This window comes from Anomaloglossus baeobatrachus, chromosome 5 (assembly GCF_048569485.1).
Source record: "Anomaloglossus baeobatrachus isolate aAnoBae1 chromosome 5, aAnoBae1.hap1, whole genome shotgun sequence".
NCBI lineage: Eukaryota > Metazoa > Chordata > Amphibia > Anura > Aromobatidae > Anomaloglossus > Anomaloglossus baeobatrachus.
Window position 1 is genome coordinate 92,375,353 of NC_134357.1, and position 17,399 is coordinate 92,392,751.

The window sequence follows — 17,399 nt, forward strand, 5'->3', positions numbered from 1 at the left end:
AGAAAGAGTGAAGTTGTAAAAAAAATTCCTGATCTGTCTGGTCATTAGTCTTAAGGGTGCTTTACACGCTGCGACATCGCTAACGATATATCGTCGGAGTCACGGTGTTTGTGACGCACATCCGGCGTCGTTAGCGACATCGCAGCGTGTGACAGCTAGGAGCAACGATCAACAATCGCAAAAACGTCAAAAATCGTTGACACGTCGCTCCTTTTCATAATATCGTTGGTTGTTCATGCCGCTGGTTGTTGTTAGTCGTTCCTGCGGTAGCACACATCGCTGTGTGTGACACCGCAGGAACGACGAACATCTCCTTACCTGCCTCCACAGACAATGCGGAAGTAAGGAGGTGGGCGGCATGTTCCGGGCGCTCATCTCCGCCCCTCCTCTTCTATTGGGCGGCCTTTTAGTGACGTCGCTGTGACGCCAAACGCACCTCCCCCTTGAAGGAGGGATTGTTCGGCAGTCACAGTGACGTCGCTGCACAGGTATGTGCGTGTGACGCTGCCGTAGCGATATTGTTCGCTACGGCCGCGATCACCAAATGTCGCACGAATGACAGGGGCGTTTGCTATCGCTCGCAACATCGCTAGCGATGTCGCAGCGTGTAAAGCACCCTATAGTTACTAAAAAGAAGGGAATTTTGTTACTTACCGTAAATTCCTTTTCTTCTAGCTCCTATTGGGAGACCCAGACGATTGGGTGTATAGCACTGCCTCCGGAGGCCACACAAAGCAATTACACTAAAAAGTGTAAGGCCCCTCCCCTTCTGGCTATACACCCCCAGTGGGATCACTGGCTCACCAGTTTTAGTGCAAAAGCAAGAAGGAGGAAAGCCAATAACTGGTTTAAACAAATTCACTCCGAAGTAACATCGGAGAACTGAAAACCATGCAACATGAACAACATGTGTACCCGAAAACAACCAAAAATCCCGAAGGACAACAGGGCGGGTGCTGGGTCTCCCAATAGGAGCTAGAAGAAAAGGAATTTACGGTAACAAAATTCCCTTCTTCTTCGGCGCTCCATTGGGAGACCCAGACGATTGGGACGTCCAAAAGCTGTCCCTGGGTGGGTAAAGAAATACCTCATGTTAGAGCTGCAAAGACAGCCCTCCCCTACGGGGAGGCAACTGCCGCCTGCAGGACTCTTCTACCTAGGCTGGCGTCCGCCGAAGCATAGGTATGCACCTGATAATGTTTGGTGAAAGTGTGCAGACTCGACCAGGTAGCTGCCTGGCACACCTGTTGAGCCGTAGCCTGGTGTCGTAATGCCCAGGACGCACCCACGGCTCTGGTAGAATGGGCCTTCAGCCCTGATGGAACCGGAAGCCCAGCAGAACGGTAAGCTTCAAGAATTGGTTCTTTGATCCATCGAGCCAGGGTGGCTTTGGAAGCCTGCGACCCTTTGCGCTTACCAGCGACAAGGACAAAGAGTGCATCTGAACGGCGCAGGGGCGCCGTGCGGGAAATGTAGATTCTGAGTGCTCTCACCAGATCTAACAAATGTAAATCCTTCTCATAGCGATGAACTGCATGAGGACAAAAAGAAGGCAAAGAGATATCCTGATTAAGATGAAAAGAGGATACCACCTTCGGGAGAAACTCCTGAATGGGTCGCAGCACTACCTTGTCCTGGTGGAAGACCAGGAAGGGAGCCTTGGATGACAGCGCTGCTAGCTCAGACACTCTCCGAAGAGATGCGATCGCTACCAGAAAAGCCACTTTCTGTGATAGTCTGGAAAGTGGAACCTCCCTCAGAGGCTCGAAGGGCGGCTTCTGGAGGGCAACCAGTACCCTGTTCAGATCCCATGGATCTAACGGCCGCTTGTACGGGGGTACGATATGACAAACCCCCTGCAGGAACGTGCGTACTTTAGAAAGTCGTGCTAGACGCTTCTGAAAAAAGACGGATAGCGCCGAGACTTGCCCTTTAAGGGAGCCGAGCGACAAACCTTTTTCTAACCCAGATTGCAGGAAAGAAAGAAATGTAGGCAATGCAAATGGCCAGGGAGGCACTCCCTGAGCAGAGCACCAGGATAAGAATATCCTCCACGTTCTGTGGTAGATCTTAGCGGACGTGGGCTTCCTAGCCTGTCTCATGGTGGCAACGACCCCATGTGATAATCCTGAAGACGCTAGGATCCAGGACTCAATGGCCACACAGTCAGGTTCAGGGCCGCAGAATTCCGATGGAAAAACGGCCCTTGGGACAGCAAGTCTGGTCGGTCTGGTAGTGCCCACGGTTGGCCGACCGTGAGATGCCACAGATCCGGATACCACGCCCTCCTCGGCCAGTCTGGGGCGACGAGTATGACGCGGCTGCAGTCGGATCTGATCTTGCGTAGCACCCTGGGCAAGAGTGCCAGAGGTGGAAACACATAAGGGAGCCGGAACTGCGACCAATCTTGCACTAAGGCGTCTGCCGCCAGAGCTCTGTGATCGCGAGACCGTGCCATGAAGGTTGGGACCTTGTTGTTGTGCCGGGACGCCCTTAAGTCGACGTCCGGCCTTCCCCAGCGGCGACAGATTTCCTGAAACACGTCCGGGTGAAGGGACCATTCCCCTGCGTCCATGCCCTGGCGACTGAGGAAGTCTGCCTCCCAGTTTTCTACGCCGGGGATGTGAACTGCGGATATGGTGGAGGCCGTGGCTTCCACCCACATCAGGATCCGCCGGACTTCCTGGAAGGCTTGCCGACTGCGTGTCCCCCCTTGGTGGTTGATGTATGCCACCGCTGTGGAGTTGTCCGACTGAATTCGGATCTGCCTTCCTTCCAGCCACTGCTGGAAGGCTAGTAGGGCAAGATACACTGCTCTGATTTCCAGAACATTGATCTGAAGGGTGGACTCCTGCTGGGTCCACGTACCCTGAGCCCTGTGGTGGAGAAAAACTGCTCCCCACCCTGACAGACTCGCGTCTGTCGTGACCACCGCCCAGGACGGTGGTAGGAAGGATCTTCCCTGTGATAATGAGGTGGGAAGAAGCCACCACTGCAGAGAGTCCTTGGCCGTCTGGGAAAGGGAGACTTTCCTGTCCAGGGATGTTGACTTCCCGTCCCATTGGCGGAGAATGTCCCATTGAAGAGGGCGCAGATGAAACTGCGCAAACGGAACCGCCTCCATTGCCGCCACCATCTTCCCGAGGAAGTGCATGAGGCGTCTTAAGGAGTGCGACTGACTTTGAAGGAGAGCCTGCACCCCAGTCTGTAGTGACCGCTGCTTGTCCAGCGGAAGCTTCACTATCGCTGAGAGAGTATGAAACTCCATGCCAAGATACGTCAGTGATTGGGTCGGTAACAGAGTTGACTTTGAGAAGTTGATGATCCACCCGAACGTCTGGAGAGTCTCCAGTGCAACGTTCAGGCTGAGTTGGCATGCCTCCTGAGAGGGTGCCTTGACAAGTAGATCGTCCAAGTAAGGGATCACAGAGTGTCCCTGAGAGTGCAAAACTGCTACCACTGCCGCCATGACCTTGGTGAACACCCGTGGGGCTGTCGCCAGACCAAATGGCAGAGCTACGAACTGAAGATGGTCGTCTCCTATCACGAAGCGTAGAAAGCGTTGGTGCTCTGTAGCAATCGGCACGTGGAGATAAGCATCTTTGATGTCTATTGATGCTAGGAAATCTCCTTGAGACATTGAGGCAATGACTGAGCGGAGGGATTCCATCCGGAACCGCCTGGCGTTCACATGCCTGTTGAGCAGTTTTAGGTCCAGAACAGGACGGAATGAGCCGTCCTTTTTTGGCACCACAAAGAGATTGGAGTAAAAACCTTGTCCCTGTTCCCGAAGAGGAACAGGGACCACCACTCCTTCTGCTCTTAGAGAATGCACCGCCTGCAGAAGGGCATCTGCTCGGTCGGGATGTGGGGAGGTTCTGAAGAACCGAGGCGGAGGACGAGAACTGAACTCTATCCTGTACCCGTGAGACAAAATGTCTGTTACCCACCGGTCTTTGACCTGTGGCAGCCAAATGTCGCAAAAGCGGGAGAGCCTGCCACCGACCGAGGATGCGGAGGGAGGCGGCCGAAAGTCATGAGGCAGCCGCCTTGGAAGCGGTACCTCCGGTTGCTTTCTTGGGGCGTGAGTGAGCCCGCCAGGAATCAGAGCTCCTTTGCTCTTTCTGAGTCCCTTTGGACGAGGAGAATTGGGGCTTGCCCGAGCCTCGAAAGGACCGAAACTTTGATTGCCACTTCCTCTGTTGAGGTTTGCCTGATCTGGGCTGGGGTAAGGAAGAGTCCTTACCCTTGGACTGTTTAATGATTTCCGCCAATTGCTCACCAAACAGTCTGTCTCCAGATAATGGCAAGCCGGTTAAACATTTTTTAGAAGCAGAATCTGCTTTCCATTCTTTTAACCACAAGGCTCTGCGCAAAACTACAGAGTTGGCGGAGGCCATTGAGGTACGGCTCGTAGAGTCTAGTACCGCATTGATAGCGTAGGTCGCAAACGCAGTCATTTGCGTAGTTAAGGACGCCACTTGCGGCACTGCTGGACTTAAGAAAGAGTCCACCTGTGCCAGACCAGCTGAAATAGCTTGGAGCGCCCACACGGCCGCGAATGCTGGAGCAAACGACGCGCCAATAGCTTCATAGACAGATTTCAACCAAAGGTCCATCTGTCTGTCATTAGCATCTTTAAGTGAAGCCCCATCCTCCACTGCAACTATGGATCTAGCTGCAAGCCTGGATATTGGAGGGTCCACTTTTGGACACTGGGTCCAGCGTTTGACCACGTCAGGTGGAAAGGGATAACGTGTATCCTTCAGACGTTTGGAAAAACGCTTGTCCGGATAAGCATGGTGTTTCTGGATTGATTCTCTGAAGTCAGAGTGGTCCAGAAAAGTACTCAATTTCCGCTTGGGATATAGGAAATGGAATTTCTCCTGCTGGGCAGCTGCCTCCTCTGCTGAAGGGGCTGGGGGAGAAATATCCAACAGCCTATTGATGGCCGCTATAAGGTCATTTACCATGGCGTCACCATCTGGCGTATCCAGATTGAGTGCGGTGTCAGGACCAGACTCCTGATCACCCACCTCTGTCTCATCATATAGAGACCCTTCTCGCAGAGACCCTGACCCGCGTGACGACGTGGAGGGTCTCTCCCAGCGAGCTCGCTTAGGCGGCCTGGGACTGTCATCAGAGTCAGAGTCCTCAGCCTGTGATGCCTGGGACCCCCTTGAAGTACGGATTAGTTCCAACTGAGGGGGACCGGGGAACATAGACACAGCAGTGTCCATGGTCTGAGCAACTGGCCTGGACTGCAAGGTCTCCAGGATTTTTGTCATAGTCACAGACATTTTATCAGCAAAGACTGCAAATTCTGTCCCCGTCACCGGGGCAGGGTTCACAGGCGTCTCTGCCTGGGCCACTACTACCATAGACTCTGGCTGACGAAGTGCCACTGGGACTGAACATTGCACACAATGAGAGTCGTTGGAGCCTGCTGGTAGATTAGCCCCACATGCTGTACAAGCAGTGTATACAGCCCGTGCCTTGGCACCCTTGCGTTTTGTGGATGACATGTTGCTGTCTCCTCAGAGCAATATAGGGGTATACAGCCAAGAAGCGACCGTACAGTGCAGTATATATATATATATATATATATCTGGTACAGGAAAAAGTACACCAATACACACTGTGGCACTAGTGGGGCCAGCACTAATGTGCTGCTTACCGCCCGCTAAACGCGGGTGTGTGGTCGCCAGAAATCCCTAGTCTGGGTCTCCCAGAGCCTGTGTCCGTCCTCCAGCCAGACTGCATGCAGGAATGGCTGCCGGCGTCCTGTGGAGGGGGGGGCGGGCCCTGGGCGTGCTCAGACCAAAAGCGGGAAACCTGCGTCCCACTGTGCCTAGTGAGAGGGCTGGAGCATGTAAATAAGGCTCCAGCCCTCGGCGCTGACGATTGCACAGCGTCTGTCCCATTCCCTGATTGACAGGGAGGGGGCGGGAACGAAGCGGAGCTAGGCCGCAAAAGCCGGGGACTAAATTTATAAGCGCCGCCGCCGTAAAAGCGCGGTCGGCGCAAAGTCCCCGGCGCACTACAAGTCCCAGCCGCGCCGCCGCTCCGAGAGTGGCCGGCGCGGTAGTTCCCAGCACATGAATCCACACAGCTAAGCTGCTGTGACTCAAACCCCAGCGTGGAGCGCTACTGTCCCCGGCGCACTAACACACCCAGCAAGTCTGGCGTGTGCGTGCCTGTCTGTACGGGGACACAGAGTACCTGAAAGTTGCAGGGCCTTGTCCCTGAACGGTACCCCGGCTCCTTATCCAGCAGGTTCAATGGGTCTGTGGACGGAGCCCGGCCTCATGGCTTGGAGGCCGGTAAGATCCCACTTCCTCAGAGCCCCTCAGGGGGATGGGGAAGGAAAACAGCATGTGGGCTCCAGCCTCCGTACCCGCAATGGGTACCTCAACCTTACAAACCACAAGTGGGGTAAGAAGGGAGCATGCTGGGGGCCCCATATGGGCCCTCTTTTCTTCCATCCGACATAGTCAGCAGCTACTGCTGACTAAACAGTGGAGCTATGCGTGGATGTCTGACCTCCTTCGCACAAAGCAGAAAACTGGTGAGCCAGTGATCCCACTGGGGGTGTATAGCCAGAAGGGGAGGGGCCTTACACTTTTTAGTGTAATTGCTTTGTGTGGCCTCCGGAGGCAGTGCTATACACCCAATCGTCTGGGTCTCCCAATGGAGCGCCGAAGAAAAGGGGGTTTCCACTTTCAAAAAAAAAAAAAAATGGCCATAAATGTTTAGAAACACATAAAATAGCAAAAACAGCAGGTATGCACCTTCCCCGAGTCCAGGGCCGGCTCTGCTTTGCTGTTCCAGTCCCCATTTACTGGCTACAGCATTGAGTACAGTGCACATCAGTGACGCTGGACCGAGAAAAGCAAGTGCCTGCTGTGTTATTTTATATATACACAACCATATTGGGTCAAGTTTTCTGGCAGGTGGTAAACCCTTTTACACTTAAAGTGAACCTGTCAGGTGCAATATGCACAGAGAATCACGAGCAGTTCTGGGTGTATAGTGCTAATCCCTGCATCTAGTAGCACTGATAAAGAGAGGTTTAAAAAATGTATTTCTGAAGAGCCTTTATGATATGCTAATGATGCCAGGAACTAGTTACAAGGGCATTATTTCCCCCCGACTAGCCGGCCTCTTAGCACTCCCACAGGGGCGTGCTAACATGCTATTCAATGCCCATTGCCCAGCCTCATCATCAGCGTTGACACGTGTACCTGACCACTGTGACCGCTTCAGAACACCAGATTTAGGGTCAGTGCGCATGATCAGAAGTCCCCGCATTTTTGCATTGCACTCGGACCAATGTTACTCAATGAGGCAGCGCACTTAAGGCTGCTTTACCCGCAGCGACATCGCTAGCAATGTTGCTGGTGAAAGCACCCGCCCCGGTCGTTTGTGCATCACAGGCAAATCGCTGCCCGTGGCGCACAATACCGCTAGGCCCCGTCACACATACTTACCTTCCCAGCGACGTTGCTGTGGGCGGCGAACCATCTCTTTTCTAAGGGGGGGCGGTTGATAATGCAGTTGCTCTCCACCCCTCCACTTCTATTGGACGCCTGCCGTGTGCCAGCGATGTCACACAGCAGGCATCCAATAGAAGCGGAGGGGCGGAGAGCAGCTGCATTATCAACACGCCCACCTCGTTGCCGGAGGACGCAGGTAAGGTGTTGTTCATCGTTCCCGGGGTGTCACACGTAGCGATGTGTGCTGCCTCAGGAACGACGAACAAACTGTGTCCTCAACAACCAACGAGATTTTGAAAATGAACGACGTGTCAGCGATAAGGTGAGTATTTTTGATCGTTCAGAGTTGTTACCCGCAACGACACCGGATGATCGTTAGATATGTCGTTGCGTGTAAAGCCCTTTTTAGTCAGCTTTTTTCTCATCTAGATTCTGGTTGAGCGAAAAGTCGGAACATGGTGCGTTTTGTTGCCGAAATCGTGCAAGTCTCATCAATATAAGTCAATGGGTGAGAGAAAGAAAACAGAATAACACAGACCATCCTAGTCACATCCGTTTTTATGGATACAATCCTATCATGTAGTAGAGAGCACTGAAAATTATCCTGTAAATAACTGTAAATGACTAATAGCTGCTGAGAAAAGAAGGGAATTTTGTTTACTTACCGTAAATTCCTTTTCTTCTAGCTCCTATTGGGAGACCCAGACAATTGGGTGTATAGCTTCTGCCTCCGGAGGCCACACAAAGTATTACACTTTAAAAAGTGTAACCCCTCCCCTCTGCCTATACACCCTCCCGTGCATCACGGGCTCCTCAGTTTCGGTGCAAAAGCAGGAAGGAGGAAACTTATCAATTGGTCTAAGGTAAATTCAATCCGAAGGATGTTCGGAGAACTGAAAACCATGAACCAAAAGAACAATTCAACATGAACAACATGTGTACACAAAAGAACAACAGCCCGAAGGGAACAGGGGCGGGTGCTGGGTCTCCCAATAGGAGCTAGAAGAAAAGGAATTTACGGTAAGTAAACAAATTTCCCTTCTTCTTTGTCGCTCCATTGGGAGACCCAGACAATTGGGACGTCCAAAAGCAGTCCCTGGGTGGGTAAAAGAATACCTCGAGAAAAAGAGCCGAAAAACGACCCCCTCTTACAGGTGGGCAACAGCCGCCTGAAGGACTCGCCTACCTAGACTGGCGTCTGCCGAAGCATAAGTATGCACCTGATAGTGTTTCGTGAAAGTGTGCAGACTAGACCAGGTGGCTGCCTGACACACCTGCTGAGCCGTAGCCTGGTGCCGCAGTGCCCAGGACGCACCCACGGCTCTGGTAGAATGGGCTTTCAGCCCTGAAGGAATCGGAAGCCCAGAAGAACGGTAGGCTTCAAGAATCGGTTCCTTGATCCACCGAGCCAAGGTTGACTTGGACGCCTGCGACCCCTTACGCTGGCCAGCGACAAGGACAAAGAGCGCATCAGAACGGCGCAGGGGCACCGTGCGAGACACGTAGAGCCGGAGTGCTCTCACTAGATCTAACAAGTGCAAATCCTTTTCACATTGGTGAACTGGATGAGGGCAAAATGAAGGTAAGGAGATATCCTGATTGAGATGAAAAGGGGATACCAACTTAGGGAGAAATTCCGGGACCGGACGCAGAACCACCTTATCCTGGTGAAAAACCAGGAAGGGGGCTTTGCATGACAACGCTGCTAGCTCCGACACTCTACGGAGCGATGTAACTGCCACTAGAAAAGCCACCTTCTGCGAAAGACGTGATAAAGAAACATCACGCAGCGGCTCGAAAGGTGGTTTCTGAAGAGCCCTTAGGACCCTGTTAAGATCCCAGGGTTCCAGTGGCCGCTTGTAAGGTGGGACTATGTGGCAAACTCCCTGCAGGAATGTGCGGACCTGCGGAAGCCTGGCTAGACGCTTTTGAAAAAACACGGAAAGCGCCGATACTTGTCCCTTGAGAGAGCCGAGAGACAAACCCTTGTCCATTCCGGATTGAAGGAAGGAAAGAAACGTGGGTAAGGCAAACGGCCAGGGGGTAAAACCCTTATCAGAGCACCAGGATAAGAAGATCCTCCAAGCCCTGTGATAGATCTTGGCGGACGTTGGTTTCCTGGCCTGTCTCATAGTGGCAATGACATCTTGAGATAACCCTGAGGACGCTAGGAGCCAGGACTCAATGGCCACACAGTCAGGTTGAGGGCCGCAGAATTCAGATGGAAAAATGGCCCTTGAGACAGCAAGTCTGGACGGTCTGGGATTGCCCACGGTTGACCCACCGTGAGGTGCCACAGATCCGGGTACCACGACCTCCTCGGCCAGTCTGGAGCGACGAGGATGGCGCGGCGGCAGTCGGACCTGATCTTGCGTAACACTCTGAGCAGCATCGCCAGAGGAGGAAACACATAGGGAAGTCGAAACTGCGACCAATCCTGAACTAATGCGTCCGCCGCCAGAGCTCTGTGATCTTGAGACCGTGCCATGAATGCCGGGACTTTGTTGTTGTGCCGAGACGCCATGAGATCGACGTCCGGCGATCCCCAGCGGCAACAGATCTCTCGAAACACGTCCGGGTGAAGAGACCATTCCCCTGCGTCCATGCCCTGGCGACTGAGGAAGTCTGCTTCCCAGTTTTCTACGCCCGGGATGTGAACTGCGGAGATGGTGGAGGCTGTGGCCTCCGCCCACAGCAGAATCCGCCGAACTTCCTGGAAGGCTTGACGGCTGCGCGTGCCGCCCTGATGGTTGATGTACGCGACCGCCGTGGCGTTGTCCGACTGTATGCGGATCTGCCTGCCCTCCAGCCACCGATGGAACGCCTTTAGGGCTAGATACACTGCCCTTATCTCCAGAACATTGATCTGAAGGGAGGACTCTGTCGGAGTCCAGGTTCCCTGAGCCCTGTGGTGGAGAAAAACCGCTCCCCACCCTGACAGACTCGCGTCCGTCATGACCACAGCTCAGGATGGGGGCAGGAAGGATTTTCCCTTCGACAGAGAAGTGGGAAGAAGCCACCACTGAAGAGAGGTTTTGGCTGCCAGGGAAAGAGAGACGTTCCTGTCTAGGGACGTCGACCTCCTGTCCCATTTGCGGAGAATGTCCCATTGGAGTGGACGCAGAGGAAACTGCGCAAAGGGGACTGCTTCCATTGCTGCCACCATCTTCCCCAGGAAGTGCATGAGGCGCCTCAAGGGGTGAGACTGGCCCCGAAGAAGAGAATGCACCCCTGTCTGCAGCGAAAGCTGTTTGTCCAGCGGTAGCTTGACTATTGCTGAGAGAGTATGAGACTCCATCCCGAGGTAAGTCAGTGATTGGGTCGGTGTCAATTTTGACTTTGAGAAATTGATGATCCACCCGAACCTCTGGAGAGTCTCCAGAGCGACGGTCAGGCTGTGTTGACATGCCACCCGGGAGGGTGCCTTGACTAGGAGATCGTCTAAGTAAGGGATCACCGAGTGGCCCTGAGAGTGTAGGACCGCCACAACTGATGCCATGACCTTGGTGAAGACCCGTGGGGCTGTCGCCAGGCCGAAAGGCAGTGCCACAAACTGAAGGTGTTCGTCCCCGATGGCGAAACGCAGGAAGCGTTGATGCTCTGGTGCGATCGGCACATGGAGATAAGCATCCCTGAAGTCGATTGATGCTACGAAGTCTCCTTGGGACATCGAAGCGATGACTGAGCGGAGAGATTCCATCCGAAACCGTCTGGTTCTCACGTGTCTGTTGAGCAGTTTGAGGTCCAGAACGGGACGGAATGATCCGTCCTTTTTTTGGCACCACGAACAAATTGGAGTAAAACCCGCGACCACGTTCCTGAAGGGGGACGGGGATCACGACTCCTTCTGTCTTCAGAGTGTTCACCGCCTGAAAAAGTGCATCGGCTCGCTCGGGGGGCGGAGATGTTCTGAAGAAACGAGTCGGAGGACGAGAGCTGAACTCTATCCTGTAACCGTGAGACAGAATGTCTCTCACCCATCGGTCTTGGACATGTGGCCACCAGGCGTCGCCAAAGCGGGAGAGCCTGCCACCGACCGAGGATGCGGTTTGGGGAGGCCGAAAGTCATGAGGAGGCCGCCTTGGAGACAGTGCCTCCGGCGGTCTCTGGCGGACGTGACTTAGACCGCCATGCATAAGAGTTCCTCTGGCCCTTCTGTGGCCTGTTGGACGAGGAGGATTGGGCTCTGGCTGAGGGCCGAAAGGACCGAAACCTCGATTGAATTTTCCGTTGCTGAGGTCTGTTTGGTTTGGACTGGGGTAAGGACGAGTCCTTTCCCTTGGATTGCTTAATAATTTCATCCAATCGCTCGCCTCCTTCAACACAAAGCATAAAACTGAGGAGCCCGTGATGCACGGGAGGGTGTATAGGCAGAGGGGAGGGGTTACACTTTTTAAAGTGTAATACTTTGTGTGGCCTCCGGAGGCAGAAGCTATACACCCAATTGTCTGGGTCTCCCAATGGAGCGACAAAGAAAAAACAGATTGCACACAGCCAACACAGCCAACATACTAACAGCACATGGATGACAAGTGAGAAAAAGATTGTCCCACTCTCCTGGATGAGAATGGGACTGTTTTTTCATACGTTCGTGTGACTCTAGCCTTAGGCAGATATTAGCACTATGCATCCAGAACTGCTTGTGGTTCTTGGTGCATATTGCACTTGAGAGGCTCATTTTAAATACATATTTTCCCCTAATAATGTGTTATGTTAAAACTTAATACAATGCAGTTATTCTGTAAAGCTGTAAATTAGGATGACCAAAGAAATATATTAAATGAGATGTCATGCTGAATTTCAATGATTTTATGAGAGAGATTCTGTTTGTCAAAAAAGCGATTTAGTTTGAGAGCTGTTCTGGCGACCACGTAAAAGCCGCGTGCTGCTCTGACCACGTTATTCAAAGACACCAAAAATGCAGTGAGGCACCTTCTACAGGCTGTGCCCATACTGTTTCTGCCTTTTCCCATCCATTTCAGCCTTTTCTTCAGTCACCACAGCTCGCCGTTAGGTCCATCATGAAATTATTTGAGTTTCCCATAGACTAAAGGGTGCTTTACACGCTGCGACATCGCTAGCGATGTAATACGCCAGATCGCAGATATGATTTGCAGAGATCGCACATGTGACCGGCGCTACAAAAATTGACCTATGTGCGATCTCAGCAAATCTTATCTGCGATCTGGCGTGTCACATCGCTAACGAGATCGCTAGCGATGTCGCAGCGTGTAAAGCACCCTTTACATTGCGCATCGAATATTCATGAATAGTCGAATAGTGCCGACCCATTCACCGGATATTAGCGAAGGCGAATATTTAGGTATTCAATCATCTCTAATCATTACCTGTTTTTGTGAATGAGGAAGTTTATTCCAGTCCTCATGGAGAGTTTTCATCTTTCCCTGTATAAAAGAAAAAAAAAAAAAAACAACAACTCACCCTTAAATACAAAAAAATAGAATCCGAACCCATGTGAGACCAGCGCCAACCCCCAATCATAAAAGAATGCAGGAAGAACTTGTCAAAGAAAAGGGATCGAAACGTGAAAGGGAAAGACGTCAGCTATACGGCTACAAGGCTCCTGAACCGAGGGCATCGTAGCAATTCTAATAAACGTCTGCAGACCAGGGAATTTGTGACACTGGAGAGCCACCTGCTTCACTGGTCTCCCAAGTGAGAATACCTGGGCAACTGAGCGTACTGATAAAAGGATAGATGTAAAGACCGTGTCCACGTCCTTAGCTGAACGTATCCATGGTACGTTTCCCAGATTAATTATTACTGTTTCCATATGCATTGATTTCCCAAACAGGGACCACAAATGTGCTCTATTGGGCTCTGCTTAACTGTAAAAGGAAGCCTTGCAGACCACAAACTGCTACACAAAGGGCAGCTGCTAAATAATAATTAAAAAAAAAAAAAAAATTATATACAGTGGAACCTCGCTTAACGAGTAACCCAGTTAGCGAGTATTTTGCTTAACAAGCACAGCTTTCTGTAAATTTGTAACTCAGTTTACGAGCAAGCTTTGCTGTACAAGTAAAATACTCGCCGCACACTCTTCCGGTTCCGTACATCCACCGCGCTCTAACCCGTTCGTGCAGTCCACACAAACACACACAAGCACGCATATTATGCTCACCTTACCTTCCGTTACAACTGGTACAGGATGTGTACCGGGTCGCGATGTACCGGCGAACTACAAGAACCATGAGGCCGGCGATGGAATGGAAGGTACACATATTATGCTCACTTTACCTTCCATTCCATCACCAGCCTCATGGTTTTTGTAGTTCGCTGCTACTAGATGTGTATCGGCGACAAGGGAGGAACTTCCGCTATCAGCCGCTACTCAAAGGCAGCGCGCTGGCCAATCAGAGGCAAGCGGCTCCTGCCTTTGACATCAGCACTCTGGCACCGGAAGTTCCTCCCTCGTCGCGATGGTTACCCCGATACAGAGCCTGTACTGAACTGCAAGTTCCAGGAGGCCAGCAATAGAACGGAAGGTAAGGTGAGCATAATATGTGTGTGTGTGTGTTTGTGCACGTGTGGAATGGCACAATAGGGGACCAAGATGGGACATTTAACAAGTTGTGGAGGGAATTATCTGCATTGCAATGATTTCCTATGGGAAAGCTTGCTTTGCTGAACGAGTAACTTGGTCAACAAGCACACTCCCAGAACGGATTGTTCTCGTTAACCAAGGTTCCACTGTATATATTTTAGCAGCTGCCCTATATGCTTGTATATAGGGCAGCTGCTAAAAATATATTTATATATGTATATATATATTATACATATACTCACACACATATATACATACACCTTGCAGTATACTTTTTTTGGAATTCATCCAGACTCAGGCTGCTGTCTGGCGTATACCTCCTTCCTGATCGTGTACACCCGACAGTAGCCATGAGAACAGAAAGGATGAAGTGTGCATGTACCTACAGATTTAAAGGGGATGTCTAGAATTAACAGTCTGCAGGCAAAGCAATAATTCCCGAATTACTACAATATACCAACTGCCATATACAATGCAAGTACATACTGTTAAGGAACCGCCCCGAGCTTCGTGAAAATGTTCAGACATAAAGATATTGTATGCAGTCCGGGGTCCTTTGGGTTTTCCAAGTAATGTCAACTCCTGTAAGAGATAAAAAGAAGGGAATTTTGTTACTTACCGTAAATTCCTTTTCTTCTAGCTCCAATTGGGAGACCCAGACAATTGGGGTGTATAGCTATGCCTCCGGAGGCCACACAAAGTATTACACAAAGTGTAAAGCCCCTCCCCTTCTGCCTATACACCCCCCGTGCTCACGGGCTCCTCAGTTTTGGTGCAAAAGCAAGAAGGAGGAAAAAATTATAAATTGGTTTAAAGTAAATTCAATCCGAAGGAATATCGGAGAACTGAAACCATTCAACATGAACAACATGTGTACACAAAAAACAGGGGCGGGTGCTGGGTCTCCCAATTGGAGCTAGAAGAAAAGGAATTTACGGTAAGTAAACAAAATTCCCTTCTTCTTTGTCGCTCCATTGGGAGACCCAGACAATTGGGACGTCCAAAAGCAGTCCCTGGGCGGGTAAATAATACCTCATAATAGAGCCGCAACCGGCTCCGTCCTACAGGTGGGCAACCGCCGCCTGAAGAACTCGCCTACCTAGGCTGGCATCTGCCGAAGCATAGGTATGCACCTGATAGTGTTTCGTGAAAGTGTGCAGGCTCGACTAGGTAGCCGCCTGACACACCTGCTGAGCCGTAGCCTGGTGCCGCAAAGCCCAGGACGCTCCCACGGCTCTGGTAGAATGGGCCTTCAGCCCTGAGGGAACCGGAAGCCACGAGGAACGATAAGCCTCGAGAATTGGTTCCTTGATCCACCGAGCCAGGGTTGATCTGGAAGCTTGTGTCCCTTTACGCTGGCCAGCGACAAGGACAAAGAGTGTATCCGAGCGGCGCAGAGGCGCCGTACGAGAAATGTAGAATCTGAGTGCTCTCACCAGATCTAACAAGTGCAAATCCTTTTCACATTGGTGAACTGGATGAGGACAAAAAGAGGGTAAGGAGATATCCTGATTGAGATGAAAGGGGGATACCACCTTAGGGAGAAAGTCCGGAACCGGACGCAGAACCACCTTGTCCTGGTGAAACACCAGGAAGGGGGCTTTGCATGACAGCGCTGCTAGCTCAGACACTCTCCGAAGTGAAGTGACTGCTACTAGGAAAACCACCTTCTGCGAAAGGCGTGAGAGAGAGATATCCCTCATCGGCTCGAACGGTGGTTTCTGAAGAACCATCAGCACCCTGTTCAGATCCCAGGGTTCTAACGGACGCTTGTAAGGGGGGACGATGTGACAAACCCCCTGCAGGAACGTGCGTACCTGTGGAAGCCTGGCTAGGTGCTTCTGAAAAAAGACAGAAAGCGCAGAGACTTGTCCCTTAAGGGAGCCGAGCGACAAACCCTTTTCCAATCCGGATTGAAGGAAGTGGGCAAGGCAAATGGCCAGGGAGAAAAACCCTGATCAGAGCACCAAGATAAGAATATCCTCCACGTCCTGTGGTAGATCTTGGCTGACGTTGGTTTCCTAGCCTGTCTCATAGTGGCAATGACCTCTTGAGATAATCCTGAAGACGCTAGGATCCAGGACTCAATGGCCACACAGTCAGGTTGAGGGCCGCAGAATTCAGATGGAAAAACGGCCCTTGAGACAGCAAGTCTGGTCGGTCTGGTAGTGCCCACGGTTGGCCGACCGTGAGATGCCACAGATCCGGGTACCACGACCTCCTCGGCCAGTCTGGAGCGACGAGGATGGCGCGGCGGCAGTAGGCCCTGATCTTGCGTAACACTCTGGGCAACAGTGCCAGAGGAGGGAACACATAAGGGAGTTGAAACTGCGACCAATCCTGAACTAAGGCGTCTGCCGCCAAAGCTCTATGATCTTGAGACCGTGCCATGAATGCCGGGACCTTGTTGTTGTGCCGGGACGCCATTAGGTCGACGTCCGGCATTCCCCAGCGGCAACAGATCTCCTGAAACACGTCCGAGTAAAGGGACCATTCCCCTGCGTCCATGCCCTGGCGACTGAGAAAGTCTGCTTCCCAGTTTTCTACGCCCGGGATGTGAACTGCGGATATGGTGGAGGCTGTGGCTTCCACCCACAGCAGAATCCGCCGAACTTCCTGGAAGGCTTGCTGACTGCGTGTCCCGCCTTGGTGGTTGATGTATGCCACCGCTGTGGAGTTGTCCGACTGAATTCGGATCTGCTTGCCTTGCAGCCACGGCTGGAACGCCTTTAGGGCAAGATACACTGCCCTTATCTCTAGAACATTGATCTGAAGGGAGGACTCTGTCTGAGTCCAAGTCCCCTGAGCCCTGTGGTGGAGAAAGACCGCTCCCCACCCTGACAGGCTCGCGTCCGTCGTGACCACCGCCCAGGATGGGGGCAGGAAGGATTTCCCCTTCGACAGAGAAGTGGGGATGAGCCACCACTGAAGGGAAGCTTTGGCTGCCCGAGAAAGGGAGACGTTCCTGTCGAGGGACGTCGACTTTTTGTCCCATTTGCGGAGAATGTCCCATTGAAGTGGGCGCAGATGAAACTGCGCAAAAGGAACTGCCTCCATTGCTGCCACCATCTTCCCTAGGAAGTGCATGAGGCGCCTCAGGGGGTGTGACTGACCATGAAGGAGAGATTGCACCCCTGTCTGTAGTGAACGCTGTTTGTTCAGCGGAAGCTTCACTATCGCTGAGAGAGTATGAAACTCCATGCCAAGATATGTCAGTGATTGGGCCGGTGTCAGATTTGACTTTGGAAAATTGATGATCCACCCGAAACTCTGGAGAGTTTCCAGAGCAATGTTCAGGCTGTGTTGGCATGCCCCTTGAGAGGGTGCCTTGACAA

General features: G+C 52.0%; 1 protein-coding gene across 2 annotated transcripts in view; it reads right to left on the reverse strand.

Annotated features, from left to right (window-relative positions):
- Window positions 1-17,399, reverse strand: part of TFAM (transcription factor A, mitochondrial) — a 74,884-nt gene that overhangs the window by 6,627 nt on the left and 50,858 nt on the right. Inside the window, exons 5-6 of one of the 2 annotated variants that reach the window (XM_075348712.1) lie at window positions 14,551-14,646; window positions 12,845-12,901 (exon numbers count right to left, since the gene is read on the reverse strand). In XM_075348712.1, coding sequence (XP_075204827.1) covers window positions 12,845-12,901; window positions 14,551-14,646 — 153 coding nt within the window. The remainder of the gene's footprint in view (window positions 1-12,844; window positions 12,902-14,550; window positions 14,647-17,399) is intronic. The other variant, XM_075348713.1, reaches the window with a different exon arrangement.